Source organism: Crocodylus porosus, unplaced genomic scaffold (genome assembly GCF_001723895.1).
Source record: "Crocodylus porosus isolate Cpor-Errol unplaced genomic scaffold, CroPor_comp1, whole genome shotgun sequence".
Classification (NCBI taxonomy): Eukaryota; Metazoa; Chordata; order Crocodylia; family Crocodylidae; genus Crocodylus; species Crocodylus porosus.
This window is the reverse complement of record NW_017728905.1, coordinates 1,266,943-1,290,109: the sequence shown is the minus strand read 5'-3', so window position 1 is coordinate 1,290,109 and position 23,167 is coordinate 1,266,943. Positions and strand designations below refer to the sequence as shown.

Genomic DNA, 23,167 nt, shown 5'->3' with positions numbered 1-23,167 from the left:
TATGGCTGGCTCTTATAGAAATTGAGTGGAGGACCAAATGGAAAAAAGATATGTAAAGAAGTCCCATCTTTCCTTAAACCCTCAGTAGGCTGGAGTTGCCTATATAGGAGAGACCCAGGACCGTGACCTCTCACCTGAGTAGTCTTCTCTCCTATAATGCTGATCCTTGACCAGTATTCAGTTAGATACTCAGTAGGGGTGCACTGATAAAGGTATTTTTTGGGGCCGTACCAATGGCTGATTACTAATGAGCCATATCGGCCAATACTGATCCAATTGCTGATACGCAAGCCCACAGCTTGGCAAGCAGTATCCTGCTGGTAAGTCTGTCGGGGCGGGGGGGAGGGAAAGGGAAGGGACATGGGCCAGGTATATCAAGGTCGCTGTGGTGAGGGAGGGAGTAGGGCTGGGGCAGGCACTGTCCAGCTGGGGTGCAGTATGGGACGGAGTCGACAGCTCATGGGGGTGGGGTTATGGCTCCTGCCGCTATGTGTACCTCTGGTGGAGGCATCAGTGGTATGTGCTCCCCAGATCTGTGTGCGAGGAGAGGGTGGGCTGCCACTGTGGGCTGGGGCCAGGGGCAGCACCAGACTCTTTGTGGTGGGAGAATGAGAGTTGGGGTGGGGCTGTGCTTGGGGTAGGTGGTGGTGGCACAGAGAGTGGGGCTACAGCCACTCCCCCCATGTTCCCTGGATAAGCTGCTTGTGGCTCTGCCCTGTCCTGCCCTGGCTTGGCAGCACCTCCCCAAACCCAGTCCCTCTCCCTCCCTCACCTCAGGGGCCTCTATCTGTACCCACCCCCCCCAACAGGCTTACCAGCTGGATGCTGCTCTTCAAGCTGCTGGGTGGCACTCCTGGCCCTGGGCATGCTGTGGCTCTGCCTGTGCATGCGGCATTTATCGGTGACATTATCGGCCATATCAGTCAAAAAAAAAAAAAAAAAGCTGAATGCTGAAAATGGAAAACTGAAATTAAACAGTCCTAATACGATATGGACTGATGGATCGGTGCACCTCTAATAGTCAGGTATGATCTTGCTAACACTTTGAAAGGAAACTTCTTAAAACTAACTTATACTCCAGTTTCCACTGTTGTTGCAATTTCTGTGTAAGGATTGCCATATCCAATTCTATGGGTAGTACAAATTCTATATGGAAGGGGGAGTTACTAGACATGGTACCAAAGTTAAGAAGAATTAAATTAAGGAGGTAGCGGAAGCTGCATTGATAAATATATAAACCTGAACTGGCGAAGAAACTAGAATGCACGCTGAGGGCAATAATCCTGTGACAACCTGTGGGGCAGAGATGAACAAAACTCCTACTTTACAAGTTCAACTAGATAATGAAAACAGAACCCCAAGCTCCATGAGTGACTGGCTGTAAATAAGCTGGAGTGTATAAGAACATTAGGACTGCCATTTTCCTGGGTTAGACCACAGCTCCATCATGCCCAGTATCCTGTGTTACACAGTGGCAGAGTATAGATGACAAAAGAGAGTGAATTGGGTATGACCAGGGTTTTTTTTTCTGCTGTTCCTCTTCCACTTGCAGCTTCCAGCATTTAAAGCCTAGGAAGTTCTAACGCAAAAGCTGTGTCCCTTACTCCCATGCTCAATTGCTACTGATGCCTCTTTCACCCAAGAATTTGTCCAATCCCTTTTTGACTCTGGATAAACTGTCAGCTTATACAGCATCTGGTGGTAGTAGGTTCCACACTTTAATGACATGCTGCATGAACAAGAACTTCCTTATGTTAGTTTTAAACTTACGACCTGCTAGTTTCATTTTGTGACCCCTGGTTCTTGTGTTGAGGGGGAGAGAGTAATGAATAAATCCCTATTTACTTTCTCTTGGCCACTTATTTTTTTGTAAGCCCTTATGATGCCACCCCTCAAGTGTCTCTTATAAACTGAATAGGCCTAGCCTCTTTAGTCTCTCCAAGTGGAAGTCCCTCCATCATCCTTGTTGCCCTTCTCTGAACCTTCTCTGGTTCTTCTATATCCTTTTTGTGGTGTGGGGACCAGAACTGGGCACGGTATTCCTAGTGTGAGTCCACGATGGGTTTATGAAGGGGTATCATTATACTTTCCATTAATTATATTTACAAAAAAAAAAGACTTTGTAGCCATATCTGCACAAGTGGTGGACTGCGTAGTTGTTACTCTGCAGTCATTTACTACTTGCATAAGCAGTATTGCGTAGTATTGCTGCTGCACAGTTTTTCTCCTGACGGTACTGCGCAGTAGCATTGTGTTATAGTTAATGCCCAGCAACCCTACTGCATGGTAGTGATGAGCTGCCATGCAGTAGCTCATTGCTATTGCATTGTATCGTCTTATGTAGATGAGCCCTGTGTTTTCTGACTTTTATTTTCTGATGGGGATTACTTCATTTGTATTCATAGCAGGGGCTTCAGGAAATCAAACTTGAAATGGGTTTTAGTTTAAAAAGGACAAGAAAACAACTTCCTTTCAAGATATAAACACCCAAAGACTAGCTGAATTAGCTGTTTTTGTATAGTCCTTGTTCTAAGAACAAGGTTTGATGGGGAAGGGATTACAAAAACAGCTGTTCTGGACATGTTTTGAAGAATGCATGGTACCAAAGTAGAAATATGTTTGCAAGTATCTGATGAATTGCTAAGTGACATCACTTGAAGCCATAACCCAAAATGCTTTGTACTCTAGTAGGTGCATCTACATGTGCGCATTTACTGCACAGTAACTGAAATTACTGTGCAGTATGGGCATGGATCTACATGTACACACCCATACTGTGCAGTAAATACGGTGACTTAGACCAACTTGGGCGTAAATTTGATACCTGCATCATGCAGGTATCAAATTTATGGCCAGTTAGTTACTGTGCAGTAATGCACATGTAAATGCCTTACTGTGCAGTAACATTGTGAGTGTGGACTAACTTTAGTCCCAACATGTAGCCACTGGCCTATTCCCTCTTACTGCACAGTAATTTTAAGCTGGTGTACATGCGTGTGTAGACACACCCTATCTGTATTTTAAGGACAGTGGTGACTTTGGCATTCTGGGATTTCCAGTGAGTTTCCAACTAAAAAGGTTTCAGATGAAACAAAACTTTTTCCCCTTTTGGGAATGCTGATCTGAAAGGTCAGTGAGATGAGCATAGTGTGAGACCTGTAGCTGAATGGTCTAGGATCACAGGGATGGAAAGGGGCTCTGAGGCTATTAGGGGTGGTTCCCTTCCTTTAATCCAGATCACTCATTGAGTTTTAGTCATTTCCTTTAAATCCTGATTAGAAGCTGCTCTTGGTTTTGAGACTTTTGTTTTAATGGTGGGTAAAATGTGTCTTATAGGTAAAATTATGTGCTCAAACCTGCAGAACAATTCTGTGTATATAGATGGCAGAATAAATCCAGGCTTGGTGTATGAAAAGGAGGGTTTCTTGTCATGAAAGAGTCCGTGCTTAACTATTAAAGAGTCTCATTTAGCTGTTACTTGCTGTAATGGCTCAGTGATGTTTCTCTTGCTGACAAGTAATATTTTGTGGCATTGAGAGAGTCATGTTGGAAGAAACTAGATCAGGTTTCGGTTTAATCATTTTCATCTAAACTATTAAATTAGCAAAATCAAATAATGCTTAAAATGCAGATATGCTATTCATGGTGTTATTAACAATAGAAGGAGGTGGTTTGCTATGGACAGAAGACTCGCTTGTTATTGTCAGCTGTGCCTGGCTTACTTAGAATTACCAATTTTTTAAATGAGAAGAGTTTCAGGACATGTCATTTATATAGCAAGAAATGCCCATCTTCTCTTTGATGGAATTCCTGGTATGTAAATATGGCACAGAATGGGTCAAAGGTCAACAGATTTATGTTGGTCTTGCAAGGAACTATGCTTTGCATATGCAATATCCTATATTCCTGCATATAGGATATCCCTGGTTTTTTTTCCTTTCTCTTTTCCCCCTGAGAGAGAGGCTCTACTTTTTCAAAAAGAATGCAAATAAAATTAAAGAAGTGCACTCACACACTGAAATAATATGTGCACTTACCTGAAAGTCACAGCTCCACACATACCATCTGAAGTCCCAGGTCACCATGAGTTAATTTTTGAAGGAATTTCTCTGGGCAATATGAAATGTTCAAAATATTTTATAGGGCGAGACTTTCAAAGGAGCTCAGTTTTAAACCTAATTTAAGCAGTCAGATTTTCAAAAGGGTGATGTTTGAGATACCTAAATGGTTAACTACTGGAGCAGTTTGAAAAGCTGGTAGTAAATGTGAGCTATTTGTATTATTATTATTATTATTATTATTATTAATAAACTTTACTATTATTTTTTCTCGTATTTTGAAAAATTCCCTTTATTGAAATTCTCATTTGGATTCTGAGCTCTGCCCAAAATCTGGTCTTACAGCTTTTTCTCTACAATTTCTTGAAGAATTTCAGACTTCTTTCCCTGGAGAAATCTGCCAACAGTTGCTGTAAAGAACAGAGACTGATGATCTGAACATAGATATGACTGAAGCTAACCCCTGAAACATATTTTGAACATTCACAAAAATGGCCAAGTGGAATGTTAACAACAATCATGAATATTTTTGTTGAGAACAAGCCTGAGGCGTCAGCCCCATGAGCCTTTATATGGCAATTCAAAAGCATCCTGAAACTTAATGTAATAAATATAAAGTTATTCTTCTCTCCTTGCTTTCTTGCTATATTAAAGCATCTCTGGGTTTGTCGCCATAGCTTTTCCATGAAGTTAGTTCTGTATATACTTACAGGGTTGCATTATTTAAATATGCAATGACAACAGTGTTGTTCAGTGTCCTGCAGCTTTACAGGGCCTTCCCTGTGATAGGTCATTAGTTGTGAGCAAGAAATTAACTAATCTAGAGTTTAATTAAATTCCTTGGTTTTAAAAATACTGGCAAACATACCAAGTGTGTAAGTGGTTGGTAGGTGAAAATGTCCTGTTAAGGCATTCAATCTTAGGCAGTCAAAAGAATGGTTTTTAATAGGTTATACCAAGGCATCCTATTGTAAGGTCCATGAAAAGACTACTTGGGTGGGAACAGCAATGCTGCTGTTCATTTGTTTTCCTGGTCTCTCTTATTTTCAGTGCTAGCTTTCAGTAGTTTAGCAGCTGGTGGTAGCTTGTATATACCTGGTGTCTGGAAGCAATTTCTCTTTATGATTCCATTATCCCAGAGGGGGGCTTTCCAAACATCCCCTGGGAGTGCATTCTTCAGATGACTCACTTTTGGAAGCTTGCTCTTTTGTTTTCCAGCCATCCAAAGAAGAGGGAAGTGAAGAAAAGACAGAGGATGCTTTAACTACTCTATATCCTGGCCAAAAAAGAAGGATCTCCCATCTTACAAAGCAAGGAAATGTAAGTGTAAACCTCAGAAGCAAAAATGTAGTTTGGACAGGGGGTTAAGAGTTCTTTCTCTGTTGTATATCAAGTGCGTTAAGAAAGGCAATCAAAACCTAGGATAGTGGAGCATAACATCTTTGCACTAGCATCCTTCTTTGGGGAAGTTCTCCCTGGCCTGGCTGAAGAATTTCACTTTGAAGTCCACTACTTCCAGTTAGATTAATGGCAAAAAAGAGGCAGTGGCTCCATTTCAAGCATCAGAGAATTATGTTTGACATCTTCTCTTATGTGTTTATGAAGACCTCTTTAATTTAGAGAAGAGTAAAATGGCCCATTAAGGCAACATTGTTTTCTTTAATTTTTTGCACGTATTTATAAATTGTTTGCTTTAAGTCTTTAATGCGTTTCCCTTCAGGTGTTGAGTATAGATTACTTAGTGTTATATTCTAGTAGCAGAAGTGCAGAGGATTAGGCACTTGCTTGACCTGAGTATCAAAATGAATTGTTTTCCTTTCAATTCAGCCTGGAAAGAGCTTTCTTGTTTTTAACATGTTTAAATCTTGTGGTCAAGTCAATGCATTTTGGTTACTTTGCATATCCTCAGCCAGTTCATGTGTTTGATAAAGCTCTCCTAACCTAGCGAGATAAGAGATGGAAGTAAATGGATTGGAAATTCATGAACTCAAATAGTTATTGTAAATATGTACATTTTAAGCATCTTTAAATACATTTTCTCAATTAAACTGCTGACACAAAAAACCCTTTTTCAAAGACACAAGGTAGCCGTGATGCAGATATTGTGTAGGCAAACAGAACAGTTTTGGCGTGCTCAGCAACAGGTTGTACACAGATGTGAGTGTTGGAGCCTAATACATTAAAAGAATACTGGCTAGGACATTGTGTTATCTCCTGCTCCTTTCATGTGGGTGACATAGGGTCACTAACTTCTACTTTTGCAAAACATTTACTCTGCCTCTGCATATAGGGTTAAGTGTCATGCTATGCTACTGCTACTTAAATTGTGTTGTGCCTATTATAATCCTTGCAATTTACACGTCAAGCACTAAAGTAAAACTAGAAGGAAAACAGGCAGCTTTCAGTCTGGGTTTCATGCCTTTTATATAAAAGTAGAATTGTTGGTTCATGGAACTGTTGATAAAACAGACCCCCCACAACCGCCAGGGCCTTAAGCCTCCATCAAGTGCCCCCCCCCACCGCGCACAAAAGCAGGTTGGTAGTAATCTAGAGTTACTGTTTAATGACTGTTTAGCCTCAAGTAGTTTGCAGAAGATAAGCAGCCATTTTACAGAAACTAGTAATATATTCAATGCTTATTTGTTCCCTGGTTTGTAGTCTTAGAGTAGAGGTGAGCAAAATATGGCCCACAGGCCAGACTTCGCTCACTGAGGGATTTTGACCAGCCCACAGCAAATCCCTTGGTTCTGCCTGGCTTGCAGGCGTGCGGGGCTTGCCTGGGCCGTGGTGCATGCGGCTGGTCCTGTTGCCCTTGGGTGCACAGCACGGCTGGCATGCAGGTCAAACTATTTCTCAGCAGCCCCAGTGGTGGCAGCTCCTTCTGTCTGCTGCCTGGGTACCCCAGCCTGTCCACCCCACACTGGCTGCTGGGGCCAGGTCCTGCTCGGGCAGGGTGCACAGCCAGGCGGCTGGGATGGGGCTGTGGGTCAGCAGGGAGTGGTATCCAGGAGTGAGGCAGGCAGGTAAGGCCAGGGAGACCCCGGGATCTCAGAGTATTGATGGTGCAGGGCCTGGGACAGAGCTGCAGTCTGCTGCTCGCATGCCTTTGTAACGGGCACAGCTTCTGCAGGCAGGAACATGCCAGAAGCTGATCATAGATCTGCCCTGGCCCTGGACCCATGGTGTTACCACCCCAAGATCCCCCTCCAACCCTGGACACAGCTCCCCACCCCATCCCATTCACCTGGCTGCTTGCCCTGCCTGTGCGGCTCCCGACCAGTCTCCAGTGAGACCCCAGGATTGCAGGGCGAGACAGCGCGGGGTCAGGGCAGAGTCCCGGTTCTGTGGGCATGGATGTGCAGCCCTGGCCCCGTGCTGTCGCCACCCCATGATCCCAGAGTCTCCATGGAGACCAGGCGAGACCCATGCAGGCAAGGGGGGCACGTGGCTGGGATGGGGATGGGGATCTGGGAGTGAGATGGGTGGGCAGGACCAGGGAGACCCTGGGATCTTGGGGTAGTGATAGCATGGGGCTGGGGCAGAGTTGTGATCTGCTCCCTGCATGCCCCTGCCTGTGGAACAGGCACCTGTCACAGGGGTGTGTGGGCAGTGGCTTGCGCCTCTGCTCTGGGCCCGGACCCTGCACTTTCCCCTTCCTACTACTCCACCCTGTGATCCTGGCCACATCCACCTGTTCTGCTCCTGAGCGCTGCTCCCTGCCCTCCTGCAGCCCCATCCCACATAGGGAGTTTTGGTGAGTTGTTGCATGGGCTGGGTGGGGCGTGCTGATCCAGCCCACAGCAGCCCAGCAAAACTCTCCATGTGGCCTGCCCTCCACTGTCTTAGAGAGAGCCCAACTATTGAATGGGCACAGAGTCTCTTCTCTATTCTGAATAAAATTTGAGGTGGTCCCAATGTGACATGTTGAAGAAAGCTGAGTATGGGAATCTTCCACTGCTACAACTTTTTGCGCTTGATCTGTTGTCAGTTCAGACTGCTTCCCTGCACACCAAATTCACATGCAAGAAAATGCCTATATAACTTTGTTATACACTCATAATGCTTGAAATGTAAATAAAGCCTAAAACCAGAGGGAGTTGTGTTCAGTGGGTGTGATCTGGAAGACCAGCACGCCCACATCACCTCTGTTTCCAGCAGCAGAGCCAAGCAAACCTCTCAGTAAAATAAATCCAGTGACCTAGTGTGGTAGATGAGCTTTCTGCTTCTCTCAGTTCTGTGCGAAGAGCAAAGGGCTGGGCATTAGCAAGCAGATATGGTGGTCTTAGAATCCTTTGTGTCTGTACAGGCAGATGTCACAAGCAAGCCCGTAATCCGGCCATACCGCCCACCAACTGCCCAGGAGGTTTGTTACCAGAGGATTCAGCTGGCACAGCAGCAGGCAGCACAGCTGGCTGTGGTAGTTCAGAAGGCCTCTCTTTCTTTGCCAGGAGAAAAGAGGAGGATTGCTCACGTGCCAAACGCAGCCCTTACCACAGCAGCAAAACAGAGTAAGTTCCTAGCTTTATTATTGGCTTCCATCATTTCACTTCCTCTCGTTAAAATGGCACTGCTTTTTTAGATGCATTTTAGGAAGAATAACAGTTCCTGGCATTTTAGAGTGAAAGTACAAGAAGACTTGCACATGGTTTTCCATGCGAGATAGCATTAGCAAGGTCAAAACTGTGTGCATTGATTGGGCCAACAGTTAGGGATATTGCAAGTTTTCCTTAGCTTAAAAGATGCCGCTGCTCCCTGAAAACGAGAACATCTCTAGAGAGGCTCACAGGTTTTTTTACAAAACAAAATGCAAAATGTGTTCTGTGAATCCATGCCATGTTGCTCAGTCCTAATGTCCAAAAATAAAAGTTGCCATTCTTTTCATGGGAGAGGAACAGTTCCCAAATCTCCATTCTGCACCCAAGTTAAGACTGAAAATTTTGTGTCTGAGCTTAGACATGGATACTGAAAAAACAAATAAACTGAGGGGAGAAGTATGTTAAACTTCTTACAAAGTTCAAGCCAAACTTCTCTCATTCTAAAGAAATGCGTGGCTGATCTGAGCTTGCTGGACAGGAATGCAGATCGTCTGAAAACCTGATAAAATTCTGAATGCCGCTAGTTCTGCCCTGTGTGACTTTTTTCCCCTTTAAGTATTGCATCATTCTTATACAACGACCTGGGACAAAAACATCTTCCTAAGCATAAATATGGAGGAGAGACTTGAATCTTGAATTTTAAGCACTAGAAGGTACATGTGTTCTTAACAGCAATAATTTAGTCACATCTTTTCCTTCAGGGTTCAACCTACACCTTTTGTATCTAGGATTGGTAATGTTAGAAGATAAGTGGATTTTATAGCTGCATTGAATAGCTGTTTGTATTCTGTCTCTGTGCAGTACCAGTATTTTCTTAGTTAGGCCCCGATGCATTTTTACTGAGATTATCATCACACTGATCTTTGGTTCCCTCTGAAACTTCTCTTGTTGGAGTTCTTTGGATTAAAACATGTATTGTATGTTCATTGGTTTTTATGCTTGGTGAAGTTTCTAGTTTAAGTCTCATACTAGTGTAAACGTAGCCTTCCAGAGCTCCCGTGGGCATGGCACCTGCCAGGTTTTTTGGGGAATATTTTTAAAAAACTGGTTAGCAAGCCACAGCTCCAAGCAATTTACAGTTCCTTCTACTCCCTTCTCTTCCATAGCCACTGACAAGTGAATCTTTTCACTAATTGCTTTCTTTTCCATTTACTGTTTCTCGTGTTTCTGTCATTCTGAAATGCTTACAGCCATTCAAAAATAAAAAATAGATAAATGGAAGGTGGTATGGGGGTGGATAAACATGCTTGGTTTTTTTTGCTTTAGCACTTTTACCCAGAGACTTGTGTTATCAAGGTAAATTTGTATTAGATTTAACAACCTTGGTAGCATAGCTGTTTCTGAGTGTTTTCCTAATTTGTTTTTTTAGGGAATGTTAAGACTTTCTTAGCTTTTTAATTTTTTTTGTTGGTAATACTTGTTTGAAATTGCATTCCTTAGCTTTTTATTTTACAGGCACATTACCATCCTAAACAAACCAGTGCTCATAAAATTAAAGTTTGAGCAAGTGGTTCTGCAGAGGAAGTTGCATACTTTATCATCTTCTACTTTTTTTCTGTTGTTTTCACTTTTTTCACTTAAACTGAGAGCTGCTTGGCATAAATGAGTCCCGTGGAAGCATGAACTTAGACTTCTGTTTTACCTTCGACACATACAAAATCTGCCCTTCAGCACGTGCAGAGAGAGCCACCTGCACCAGCTGAAGGAACATGACTTGAGAATGTTTTAAAGGAAGGAAAGTTGCCTTAAGTTATAGATAGTAGAAAGGCAGACTCTTTTTGCAGGTATGCTTTCTGGAAAGGACGTCTCTAGGGGAAAGAACCCTATTATTATTCTTTGTCCATAAGAACACCAACCAACTTGGTGTGGATTTGTACAGCCACTGCACAAACAAGTCTTAAGGTGAAATTTGCTTAGTGGTTACTCTGAATTTTAAGGAAATGAAGTATGGCCCCACTGCAATATAATAGGAGTTTTGTCACTGGTTTTAGCGAGCCCATGGTTCTACCCAAAGCTTGAGCTGGCTTTTGCCACCTAGTATTTGTATTGCAGGTGCTTGTATTCTCTTTTCCTTTTTTATCTTGGAGGTTTAGTGAAGTGGTTTTTTGAGTGGCTTTTCTTGTATCTGGTTGCACTGGGCCACTGGTGACTCACTAGTTTAGCTCCTTAGCATCTCTCTTCTTGCTGTACTACAGAAGAAGTTGTTTCAAGAGACAGTCGCTTCCATTAACAGCTCAAGACCTTTTCTGGTCAGGTAACAAATGAGTCTACCTAAGAATTTTTAGACCATCTTTTGATGCCATCAGGGCTTAGTTGCTCTGACATTCTTAACTTCTCTTTCTACATCATTTGCCAGCACATTCTTCGTTAAATAAGTGGCTTTGTGATCTCAAGCAATGTAGGAGAAGAAAAATGCAAGAGTCGTTATACCTATTGCCATGAGTGGGAGTATGCAGTAGGCTTTAACTTCTGCCTCCTTTTTTTGTACTGAAGTCAAGGACCTTAACACACAGGGCTAGTATATGCATCACATTTATAATTGTAACTAAATTTCAAGTTCCTGAGTAGCTCCATATTCAAACACTTTCCCAGGATAAATGTATCCACACATGAGGTTATTTTTCATTAACTTTGTGTACAAAAGCCTTACATGCACCCAGATCAAAGACAAATAATAGCACATAGCAACAGAAACTTGCATCATCGTTATCAGTGCGGAAGTTTGTCATGCCACCTAACTTAACAGATCTTGCAAGCATCTGTTCTGCATTGGCTTGGCAGAGAAGGCAAAGGAATTAAACCTGCTATCATCCCTGAATCCCTGTTTGCCACACAGGCTCATAATTCTGTATGCTCATTTTGAAACCAAAAATTAGCCTGATGGTAGAATTTCTGCATAAATATATTTTCTGTCTTTCTTAGCTCTTGCATGTAAGAAAATTACTCCAGTTGGCAGTGTTCCACTTCCCAACAACTCTGAGACTTCTGTTCTTGCTCTGAAGGCCCGTACGCTAGCTGGGATGGCATCTAAGACCAGTAGCACTAACAAACCAAAAAGGATAGCTCATGCTCCTTCTCTACAGGTAAGACAAACTCTTGCATAATGTATCCATCTCCACAGCCTGGTCTTTCCATTTATTCCGTTTTGGTTTGATTACATTTAATTGTGCGTCACTGAAAGATCTTTGCTCCCAGAATAGTGAGATTTGTGTGACACTCTGTTCTGTCATGTGTAAACCTACAAGCGCTTCAATATATGTATCTGATCAGTTAGCTAGGAGCAATATTTGGAGCAAACATGCTTTCCAACCTAAAAAGTAGCCTTTAGCAAACCACCTGGGTATATCTGCCACCAGATCCTAAAGCTGAAATGTATTGGAGATCTTTTCCAACTGTGATCTATCCTCTGGTGCCTGGACTTTGCTTGGGTTATTTTTGTAGATCTGTAGTTATTTGTGTTTTGTCATTCTCTGTGTTTGACTAGTGCTGCATATACTGTAGGCCTATTATGATCGACAAAAATGGTGTTTTTTAATAGTGGTAGCTGAAGGTAATAAGGTTTTCTACCCAAGGCAGCTTTTGGTGTTATCTAACATGAAATTTAAGCTGACATGGGCATAGTGGCATAGCTGTGTGAGTGGATATGTTTATTCTGGAATAAAGTAGCTAGTGTTTGGTTTAGCTTAACCGCTTTCCATGCAATATTAAGCTAAATTAAGAAAAGGTACACTAACTGAGCTCAGTCCAAAGCCTGACCCATGCATGTGACCCAGCTGCTGCTCCCAGGTTACTGCTGATGCCCTGGCTTTGTGGACTGAATTAAATTGCTTAGCACACCAGATTTGACCCATGGGCCATAGATTACTGAACCCTGTCCTAGGTTATATTGGGAAAACATTCCTGCCTAGATGAAGCTTTTACCTGCACTGTATCTAGAAGAGGTTTCAGTTGTGTTAAGAGAACGTGATTGAACCAATAAAGTTAAAGAGGGCATCCTTTTTGCCTATCAAGGTGGGACTGATAACATTGCAAAACATATGCCCTCATACTCGTTAGAACTGACATTGCTATGAATCTCTTCTTCCTTTGTAGTTTCTCTTGGTCCTAACAGGCACCATCTGGGCTGGTATGTTCCTGAATGTCTCTTGAACAGAGACTGACAAAATGATAAAATGAGTAAAAAATGTGGGTGGCAGGGACAGAGACCTTAAACCAGGTTATTTGTAACACTCGCTGGCATATAAAAGGAAACTAATTGGTAATACCTTAAGATAACATGCACAGGCTTTTGTTTTGGTTTTGGTTGGCAAATACCTGTTCAGAAACTTTAAGGAGAAATTGAGCGTCAGTTATTTAAGATTAGAAATCCAAAATTGTAATTGACCCAAAGGAAATTACGATATTGGAGTTCAATGAAGTCATTACATTTACTAAAACCCCAGATTATAAATACAGAGCTTCAGTTAAGCTTGCCACAGCCACTTAGTGTTTGCCATCCTCCTTTTTGTTTCCCTTCTTTCCAGATGGAGTATCGAAAATGTGCGTGACTGAGCTATTGGTTTTTTATTTGGTGTCATGCATTCATATCTCCAATACAAAGGGTAAATCTTGGCACCACAGTAACCTTGACTCTTAATGTAAGTGCCATAGTTTTCATGATATGGGGTGTTTTTCTTTGAAGACAAACTAGCTGTACGTCTAACGTCACTGAGACTAATTGGCTGCAGTGTGTAACCGTAAGGCCTTATTCTTCATTTGCAACAAAACATCCTAAAAGCCCTAAAAACACCTGCTTTTTAGAATAGCAAGACTGCTGAGGGGGAGCAAAACAGTTGCAAGTGTTATTTTTGGGATTGAAAATGCCGCACGTTATGCCAGTGTTTGAACAATTTTTTCAGAAAGGAAGTCATGACACTATTAATAACACATGAGAAACATGAGCTACTCAAAGCAATTTATTTCTCAAACTTTTCTGAACCGTTTCTCCCTTTCTTTTTCTCTGTAGAGCACTACCCTAAAGAGGCCAGTTATTCCCACAGAGTTTGGTGCCAAAGTCCCAACCAACATTCGCCAAAGGTATCTCAATATCTTCATTGATGAGTGCCTGAAGTTCTGCTCTTCTGCACAGGAGGCATTTGACAAGGTCTGTATTGACACTTCAAAGCAAGAGCCAAACTTGAATTGAGGAATCTTGTTCTCCCCATCAGTCATTATCCTTTGAGATTGTTATATTTTCTAGTTGTACTCCCTTTCTCATCTGCTGCCAAAATATCGTGTAAAGAGGAGTGAAGTATGTTAAATAATGCCAGATTTGTAGGAATTGGAAAAGATTATAATACCGTGGAAGTTTCTTCCTCTTGAGATGCCTGAGCACACTTCTGTTGAAATTCTTTCCAGGTACCTTAACCCATTTTATGAAAAAAGCAGTCAGTCAGCTCTAGACATTCACCCTAAGCTTTACACTGATCCTAGAGCATGTTGGGAAACACCTGCTGGAACATTAGCTGGTCAGTGTAGAGCAAAGCGATGCAGGCAGAGTCAGTAAAGCCCATAAGTCAAAAGGAAGTGCATGAATTTTAAGGAGCCTCTCATTAAATGGGGACAACACAGCATGGTTCTCTGCGGGTTCCCTTCAGTGCTTGTTACACAGGAAAACTCCAGACAACGTGCACTACATTAGTTTTGTACCAGATAAACTTGGGAACAGTTTTTCTTGTGCTGTCTGTCTCCCTTTCCTCGCTCCCTGTTTGATATGCTCCTATCGCACCCAACTCCAAACTGGTGCCTTCAAAGTGTTAGCCTGTGAGGGATTCCTTCATCCTCCTTTTCCATTCTGGAATGCCTCCCTTTTCATTTGTTTTTTTTTAATTTCCTTTGTACTTAGCACTCCAGAAACAGGCTGCTTTCTCTTAGAGGAGCCACAGGGCCATGCTTTATGAATCCAGCTGTCAAGAAGACAGTTTCAGATGAAAAGACTTCAGTGCTTTGGGGTTCAAAATGCATCTCTTCCATGATCTGATTGAGTGTTACTTCCTTTCAAGTGCAAGGAGGGCCCAAGGCTAGTTCCAGAACAGCAATCTTTTCCCTTTATATAAGTGTATTTATTTCTGAGATCCTCTGAAGCCATTTGGTAGGACAGTCACTTGGTGGCCACAGTTGAATTCTGTGTTTTAGAGAGCAGTAGTTAGCCATATTAATCTGAAGTCAAGCAGAGGTTATCTTACAGATTGCCTCTGCCAAAAATATAGAGTAGAAGCTTTCATGAACTCGGGTTCACTTCATCAGTTGTTCATGCATCTGATGAAGAGAACTTGAATTCATAAAAGCTTCTGCTCTCTCTGTATCTTAGTTTATAAGGTGCATCTCTACCCTGCCATTTATTTAAGAACAGTGAGACTCCCATTTTAACTCAAAGCAAAATCATTAATGGCATAGGTCATGATAAACTACATTATTTGCAGGCTCTGTCTGAGGAGAAGGTGGCTTATGAGCGCAGTACCAGTCGGAACATCTACCTGAATGTAGCAGTGAATACGTTAAAGAAGCTCAGAAGCCTAGCACCCAATTCCCCATCTAGCGTAAACAGTACGTATTGCATTTGTGGTTTAAGAATCTAAAGCCGTGCTCGGATTAGGAGCAGGAGAGTGAAACCCATTGAAAAGCCAGACCAATTTCTCAGATGCATTATGCTGAAAGGCAGACGACTTCGGTTAGGTTTTTAGCCTTGCAAGCTTTAATAGACCTCCTCAAGAGGAAAGTCCAGCAATGCTTTGTTGGCTGTCGGTACCTAAATGGAGATAATGCCACATGGATTTTTTTAGCACAGGTTCTTTAAAATGAAAAGCCCTGCTAATGGAGTAACTTTCACATGATGCCTTCAAAGTGATAGACTCGTCCATCACCACAGAAATCTGTTACACACATTAAGCTTCAAGAGAGAAAAGAAGAGGGTTAAGACATTTCATTATTGGCTCTCGAGAGGGTACATTAAACAATCAATTTATGCTGTTCTTGTGAATTTTTTTCTGATCTCTTTCCTTTTCCTCCTCTGTCTTCATTACCTTCCCTACCATTAGTCAGAAGGCCTGAACTCGGGGAAGCTGGCCTTTGGAGACCTGCCAGTTAATGATTAGTAAAAAGCACCTGTCCACCATTAGATAATGTGCCGTGCGTATTCCACGGTGCTGAAGTTTTTTTTAAAGTTTTGATGAAAGATTTGATATGGAAGTCTGGCCTGTAGGGATTTACCAGCAGAGCTGCATGCAGTGCAGTGGGTCTTGTCTTAAGCCTACTGGTTGGCCTTGGGGATGTCACAGTGGTGTTATTCTTTGAAACGCTACAGGGGTGACTTTTCCTTCTTTTCCCCACTTCCTGCTATGTTCAGTAATTTTCCAGAAAACAGGTTGGCCTTCCTGTCAACCATGCTGCAGTAGGTGGTTTTCTTCAGTGAATTGTTCCCCTTCTGCTCATGGGGAGATTCCACCAGATGCTGATGCCATGTGACCAAAATGGTTATACCCCTCCCTGTCCCATGTTCCCTCCCCCACTTCTTCTCAGCTGGGTATCTGCAGTCCGTAGTATCTCATGTGAGTGGACAAGCAGAATTTTTCTTTTTTTACTATCCAGCATGTGCCCTCCTGCCTTGTCTACAATGATGCGCAGCAGCATGCATCCCTAGTTAATGGGAATGAACTGTATAGACTTCCTGGCTTGCCCCTGGGAAAACCACAGCTGGGTGTTAGTATAGACAGCAGGTTTCCTGTTGCAGATCAGGATGTGCCATAGACAACCTGGCTTTGAAAGCACCAAACACATGACTGTTTCTGGAACAGAGAGAAAATTGAAAGAGGTGAATTCAGCCCTCCTTTTTCTAGCTTGCCAAACTATTTGGACCCAAGCTTCCATCTGTGTGCAGTGCCCAAACACCTCTTCTCTTACTCTAGAAAGGTGGCAGCTTTGTATTTGACTTTTTCTATTTCTGTTTCTCTTCTCTTCCTTCATCCTCACTGCAGAGACGAGCAACAAGAAAGTGGTTTCCCATGAAGCCGTACTAGGAGGGAAACTTGCTGCTAAGACCAGCTTTACGCTAAATCGGTCAGGGAGCTTGCGGGCAGAGGATTTAACGGGTAAGTATCTGTTTCAGTATCTCCCTACCTCAAGTCAGAGCTGCATAAACAGCAGAGAGGGATTAGGGCAGAACAACATCTTGCTGAACCTTGAGGCAATACAATTTCCATTTTCCATCTAAGCATTGTACCTTATCACTTACCACCTGTACACATTCTATGTAGGAGTGTTGTAGGCTTATTCACTAACATGGCAAGTTTGGTATCAACCTCTGGGTGCTGTGCACTGTACTTGCCCTTATTCTCTGTCTCAAAGGTACACTGTGAATGTGGTGATTATCATTTTGATGCATCATCAAGAAGCAGTCAGAAGACTCCTAGTATATGTTTATATTTTCAGGTGCCCTGTATCCCTGATCTGCAGTTTTCTGACTTTTGGAGTTGCTTTTCCTTTCTTGCCCCAGAAGGTTTGCTTTAAACAGGGCTACTGTGGCTCCATATGCTTAAGGGGCAATAGTCAACGTAACTATATTGCCATCTGTTCTGTAGGAATTGCTTTCAGATTTACCAGCTTTTTAGTAAAAAGTCACATTGTATACAAAGGATTGTGCCACAGGCATTATTGTTGGGTTGAATTGGTTGTTGGCACCTCGATTGCTGAAAGAGGTAGGCAGATTGTTGGGAGATCAGAGAAGATCTACTAAGGAGTGGAGGGATTGACATGTAAGGAAAGCATAAAAGGAGTTGTATAGCTCAGATAAACCACATCAAAGGGCGATGCAACAGTATTGGAAGAGTGTAAACACAAAGGAGTTATTGAGCACGCTACGAGGAGTTATAACTATCCATAATGGAATGAAATGAACAGCCCCCCTAGGCTGAATATCATGAAAAACCCCTGACAGTGAGATTTCAGACCACTGTAGGAAGTCTCACAAGGGACATGGTGGAAAACACATTCCTTGGTCCATTAATCATATCTATTAAAGCATTTAAAAACTGAAAATGCCAGGTGAAATGCTATAAAATAAGGCCCCGAGAAATTTCATTTTGGAATGCCTTAATAGTTCAGAGTCATGGTTTTTTCAGACTTAGGTGCCTAAAATTAGTTGTGGAATAATTTTAAAGCTCAGTCTGGGTGTTTAACTCCTCAAATTTGAAAAATGTCGGCTGTTGAACCTGTTTCCTTAGACTAGTTTAGATACTGAACAGAAGATGGAAAAGCAGATTCAAGACTTTGGGATTTGATGAGCATGAGCTGATTTGTTACTGTCTAGACAACCGGTAACGTTTCTGCTGCCTCAGTGGTGTAGCTTCAGCCTGTCCTTTGATACATCTAGGATCTGCCTTGTACAGAAGACTGAAGGAGTATCTTCTGACAGAGGATCAGTTGAAAGAAAATGGGTACCCAATGCCACATCCAGAGAAGGCGGGCCGTGCTATTGTTTTCACTGCAGAGGAGAAGAAAACAACTGACTGTAAGTTGTTCTGGGTATGTCAGTCAGCAAGGTTAGTTAGCCAAGGTACAGCCTGTTGGCTCAATCCCACGTTCAGCCACTCTCATCCCTTAACAAGGTGCAGTCTTCATACTGAAGATGAAGCTGGCTGCAAATGCCGTCCTGTCTTTTTGCAGAACTATAGGATTTTAAGCATTCTTGTCCTTGGAAGATATTTTCAATACTGTATCTATGCTGTTTGGACCCACACAGCAGTTTCATATGTCTTGTATTAGGATCAAGCCACCGCCTGGAGTGGCGATCATAGATTTCTTCTAGGCTTATCATCAGGCCCTTAGAAGAAATGGTCGAGGCTGTTGCTCAGTTGCTTAATTCTGTGAGAGCATCTCTAGATACCAACACCCCCTGCCCCTGAGGTTGGCGTATGCTGGAGTCTGATTTTTTAATTAATCATTGGCTGCTATTCTCTTATTTTAATGCTGGCAGGGATTCACTTTAAAGTTTGGAAACAAATATTCAGATCTTCAGTACTGGGGGGCCTGCTCTGCACACCAGGACTTTCTAAAGCATCCTCAGAAAGGTGGCTAGTCAGGTTAGTCTGAAGTCAGGTGGAAGGTAGGGCAGGGACTCTAGCAGCTGATGGTGGTGCCTCACTGATAAACCTGCAGCATGATTTGGAGCAGTGTAGTTTTTAGTTCTGTCGCTTGGTGGCACTACTATATATACTTTTTAAGTGGAATGGAATAGTTGAAATGTGTACCCCACTCCAGGCTGGCTCCTGACCTGCTTATTTGACTTTTCCAAAACCTAGAGTCTGTTGGAAGGAATTAGACTTTTTAATTTAAAGAAAATGGAACAAGCTACTGTACTGTGCATTAAAAGTAAAATGCCTAGCCAGAGTGAAAAACAAAATTGCATCTCTACTGTTTTGGGGCAAAAGTAGGTCTTGAGTCAGTCATTCGCTGACTAATGTGTGTTAAGCGCTCATTCATGTTAACACCCTGTGCCCACATTTGTACTATGGCTGTTGAAGCGACCTCCACCACAGCTATATTGTATTATTGTTGTCATATACTCTGTTTGGTCAGCTCTGAGCTGAGGCCCCTAGCAGTCACTTGCCTTCATGCAAGCTTGGGGTCTTATTTCCAGTTCTCTCCCTTCGTTTTGAGGCTGTTTAGTAACCCATACCATTGAAAACAGATGGCTATATGTAGTTGCAACAGTTCTGTGTGAAAATACACATTAGGTAAAAATTATATGTGCTAACGTTGCACAGCATTATCACCTAAATGATAATGTCCTTTTGAGCTAATTGTTCAGGCCAAAACATGAAGAATAGTCTAGAAACACGGTCATCAACTTCCCTGCTTTGGTTTTGGCATGTGCCTCATGTTCAGTTAATAATGAATAATAGAAACCACCATACACACCATCCTGGTTTGGGATGTGCTTTCTTTTATGTGATTCATAGAGTGTAGCTATTAACAGTCTTATAATACACTTTACAATGAGTTGGGGGTGATGGAAAGGGGATCTGGCCAGGTTCAAGCAGCATAATACACATTACGCTTACCTTAAACACCCAGCAAATTTTTATACTGTGTAGTTTGTGGTGTGCTGCTGAAGTGACAGGTTTCACTCCAAAGAGTGTAGCATTTCCAGGTAGTGGTAAAACTGCTCTATAGTACGTGCAGTAGGAAACACCACAGCTGAGACCTGAGTTCTTGTTCCCAGTCTAATCCCTTTCTTCCTTCCACTCCCTTATTTGTTTCAAAGGGCTTGAGGAAAATGGCTGTTCTGCAGTATTCAACATATAGGGCCCTTTTAGTCCACTTTGGGAAGGTTAAGCCAAACCACACACAGGAATAATAAGAGTGCTCACACAGGAAGCTAATGTGAATTTAAAATGTATTCTATAATAGCTTAACTTTGTAGGTAAGACTATATAAGTTTCTCAAAAATACTCCTCTCAATTTAAAATGTGGCTTTAGCCCAAGGTGAGTTTTTAGTAAGTTTTGACCCCATTTTCCCATTTGAATGAAGATTTGAGCAGGATGGGAGAGCTAATCTTATTTTTCCCTATTTATTTTAACTTTGGACTTTGCCCTTTGATTACTGATAAAGCTGCAATAGAGAAGGTTTGAACAAAACTTGTTTTATAGTTGTAACAGACAAAAATAAGCAGTGTTTGAAGAAAATCAGTGCAGCATTTGTAAAGCTTTGGACACTTCGATGTCACAGTACTTGTGTGTGCTTCTAATACCACCTTCATTCTGTCATACCCTGTTGCCAAAGTGGTTTTGAACTTTTTGGCACATGCCAGTAGGTTTATTTTTTAGGTGACGTTAAGTGCATATGGCCATCTAAGTGCAGGTCATTGTACTGAAGTGACAACAGTTCTCAGTCTTTTTTTTTTCTCCTTTGATATTGAGGAAATTTAAAATTTCATAGTTTGTAGGGTCGGAAGGGACCTGAGCAGATCATTGAGTCCGAAAATTGATTATTAATACAATCTTAACACATTTTTTCAGTCATGTACAGTTCAGGAAGATTAGCTAGTACTTCACCAAAGTATTTCTTTTGGGCAGAGCAAATTTAACCTGTTTGTCTTATCTTATTAACTGGGCGAATTGCAAAATTTCCAGTAAGCTGTTTCGTTGTACTTTTGATCAGCTTCGTGCAGGATATGTTGCCGCTGTGGTACCGAATACATGGTCTCCGCATCGGGGAACTGCATTCGCAAAGAGGAGTGTCTCCATCACTGGGGAAGGTTACGCAAGCAGAAAGGTATGGACCCTTCCATGACTTCCCAGCAAATTGGTGAACATGCTTTTGGCATTTGATACCCGATCCATATCAAGCTTCAGTTGTAACAGAGAGCGGGTACTTTTTGAGCTGTTTTTTGGTGCCATTATTTGGTTGTGGGATTCATGAAGATTGTGTGCAGCAGCTTCAAATTGGCAGTACATAAGCTTGCCACTTGGTGGTGTGACACATTACAAAATAAGTAGTCTAAAGTTTGCGAAAGGTGGTGTTGGGAAGTGGTGTCATGCAGGAAACACCCATTTGCTGCAGTGGTAAAAACACATGCACACACACGAGCGCACGCATGCACACCCCCCCACCCCCAGCCCCTCTTCAGTCTTCTCTTGTACCGCTTATTCTGTTAGGTCAATGGCTTCTGAGCTTGCAAAAATTGGGTCAGGTGACTTCAAACATGATTACACTCTGGAGTCGTAGTGACTCATTGAGCTCTTCACTGTCAGTGAAGTGATCGTGACTGCACTTGATTTTCTCTTCAAGATGGTTGGCACTTGAACCACTATAATTTCCTTTCTAAAAATGAGGCATGACATAGTCTATAGCGGGGCAGGCAATTATTTTGGGGAGAGGACCGCTTACTGAGTTTCAGCAAGCCATCGAGGGCCGTGTGACAGGCAGCCCGGGGCAGATTAATACTAATTTTCTAAATTTTTTAGTGGCTCTGTGGGCTGGATAGAATGGCCTGGCGGGCCGCATCTGGCCCCTAGGCCACATTTTGCCCACCCCTGGTCTAGAAGGTGCACTAACTGGGTCCTGTGCTATAATTACGGGCAGAGATTGTCACCATTAAAAGGCAGATCAGTATGTGAAAGTATGACTTGGTTGAGATGCGTATTGTCTGTAGCTCCCAGACATCCCAGCTGGGATTGGGATCTTCGTTAGGCACTGTACCAATAATACGAAGTCATAGTTCCTGGCCAGCGAAGTTTATATTAAATTTGAATTATTTCCCAGTGAGGCATCTCCCTAATTTGTATCTTCCCTTTAGCTTTGAAAATAACCCGTACGCAGAGTGAATTTACATTACTGAAAAACCTTCATCATCCACATATCTGTTTATCAAGCTTGTTTGCTAACTAGAATTGTAACAGGCCTCCAGAATGTATCTGGTACCCTGCTAGTTAGCCTGTTTTAGAGCGGTTGGGAGGGAATTGCTTGAACGCCGTAGACTCTGAGGCTTTAATCCTCAGGCTTTTTTTTTCTTTTAGCTGTTATGGAAATGTTAGCATGTAATCCTGAAAGTATTCCATTGCACTGCCTCTCTGAAGCAGCTCTGTGATTGTGAACTCAGTCTTATTCTCCAGCTGACAAGGCTCCTGTCTCCACTGTTTGACTCTTGTCTCTTACTGTGTCAGTGCCAGGTGGATGGGAGACTCATTATAGCTGTTGTTCAGGAGCTGTGGGTTCACCAGGATGCCAGGTTGCTAAAGTAAGTTATCAAGAGAGATTTCTTTTCAATGGCAATTTTCCCTCTTCCCCTCGTGGTTTGTCACTCTCTCCTCTTGTGCAAGGTTTACATTGTAATTGCTTTTCCCAGGGAGGCATCTGCAGCATGTTCACCTTTATTAACCAGTAGGAAATATTATTTTAATTGTATCATCACATCAGTGAGAATTCTGCGTCACAGTTACCTTGTGACAGCTTCAAAGTTACTCTGGGCAATCTCTCCTGGACTAAGCCCCGACAGAAGTTCTGATCTAGTCTCCTTTTGGGATGTGCTAAAACTGAGATAAAGAGGAAGGTGCATTTAAGCTTCTATTAAACAGTACTTGGAAACGGGTGCACACACATACAGAGTGTAAAGGGAGCTTTCTATGTTCCTTTCTCTGCAAGCCCACAAAGGCAACATTTTTCAGGGGAGTATACGTCTCCCTGTACATCTTTGCTAGGGACTGTCACTACACTTGTTTGCTGTGATGGGCAGTGTTATGGAGTAAGACCTCTTGGAGAAATGTTAAATGTCATGGCTGGGCCCCAACTGTACATGACATGTATTATGCAATTAACTGGTTAATTGTGCAATGAATTTAGTATCGTTACACGTGCAAAGTAACTATCATGCCATAAAAAGTTCCATCCAGCCATCACATTAGAGTTCGAAAATGTGCAACAACTTTATAGCTGGTTTCTATCCAGCTTTAATTTGCACATATAGAAGGTATGCCCCC

General features: G+C 42.4%; 1 protein-coding gene across 2 annotated transcripts in view; it reads left to right on the top strand.

Moving 5' to 3' along the window:
* The window catches only part of REXO1 (RNA exonuclease 1 homolog), a 48,487-nt gene that overhangs the window by 12,004 nt on the left and 13,316 nt on the right, over nt 1-23,167 (top strand). For both annotated transcript variants that reach the window (XR_002105037.1, XM_019557028.1), the window contains exons 3-11: nt 5,277-5,378; nt 8,365-8,566; nt 11,576-11,736; nt 13,659-13,796; nt 15,115-15,238; nt 16,666-16,779; nt 18,060-18,197; nt 20,850-20,963; nt 22,355-22,428. Coding sequence is in view for 1 of the 2 variants with exons in the window: in XM_019557028.1 (XP_019412573.1) it covers nt 5,277-5,378; nt 8,365-8,566; nt 11,576-11,736; nt 13,659-13,796; nt 15,115-15,238; nt 16,666-16,779; nt 18,060-18,197; nt 20,850-20,963; nt 22,355-22,428 (1,167 nt within the window). In the remaining variant the exon portion in view is untranslated. The remainder of the gene's footprint in view (nt 1-5,276; nt 5,379-8,364; nt 8,567-11,575; nt 11,737-13,658; nt 13,797-15,114; nt 15,239-16,665; nt 16,780-18,059; nt 18,198-20,849; nt 20,964-22,354; nt 22,429-23,167) is intronic.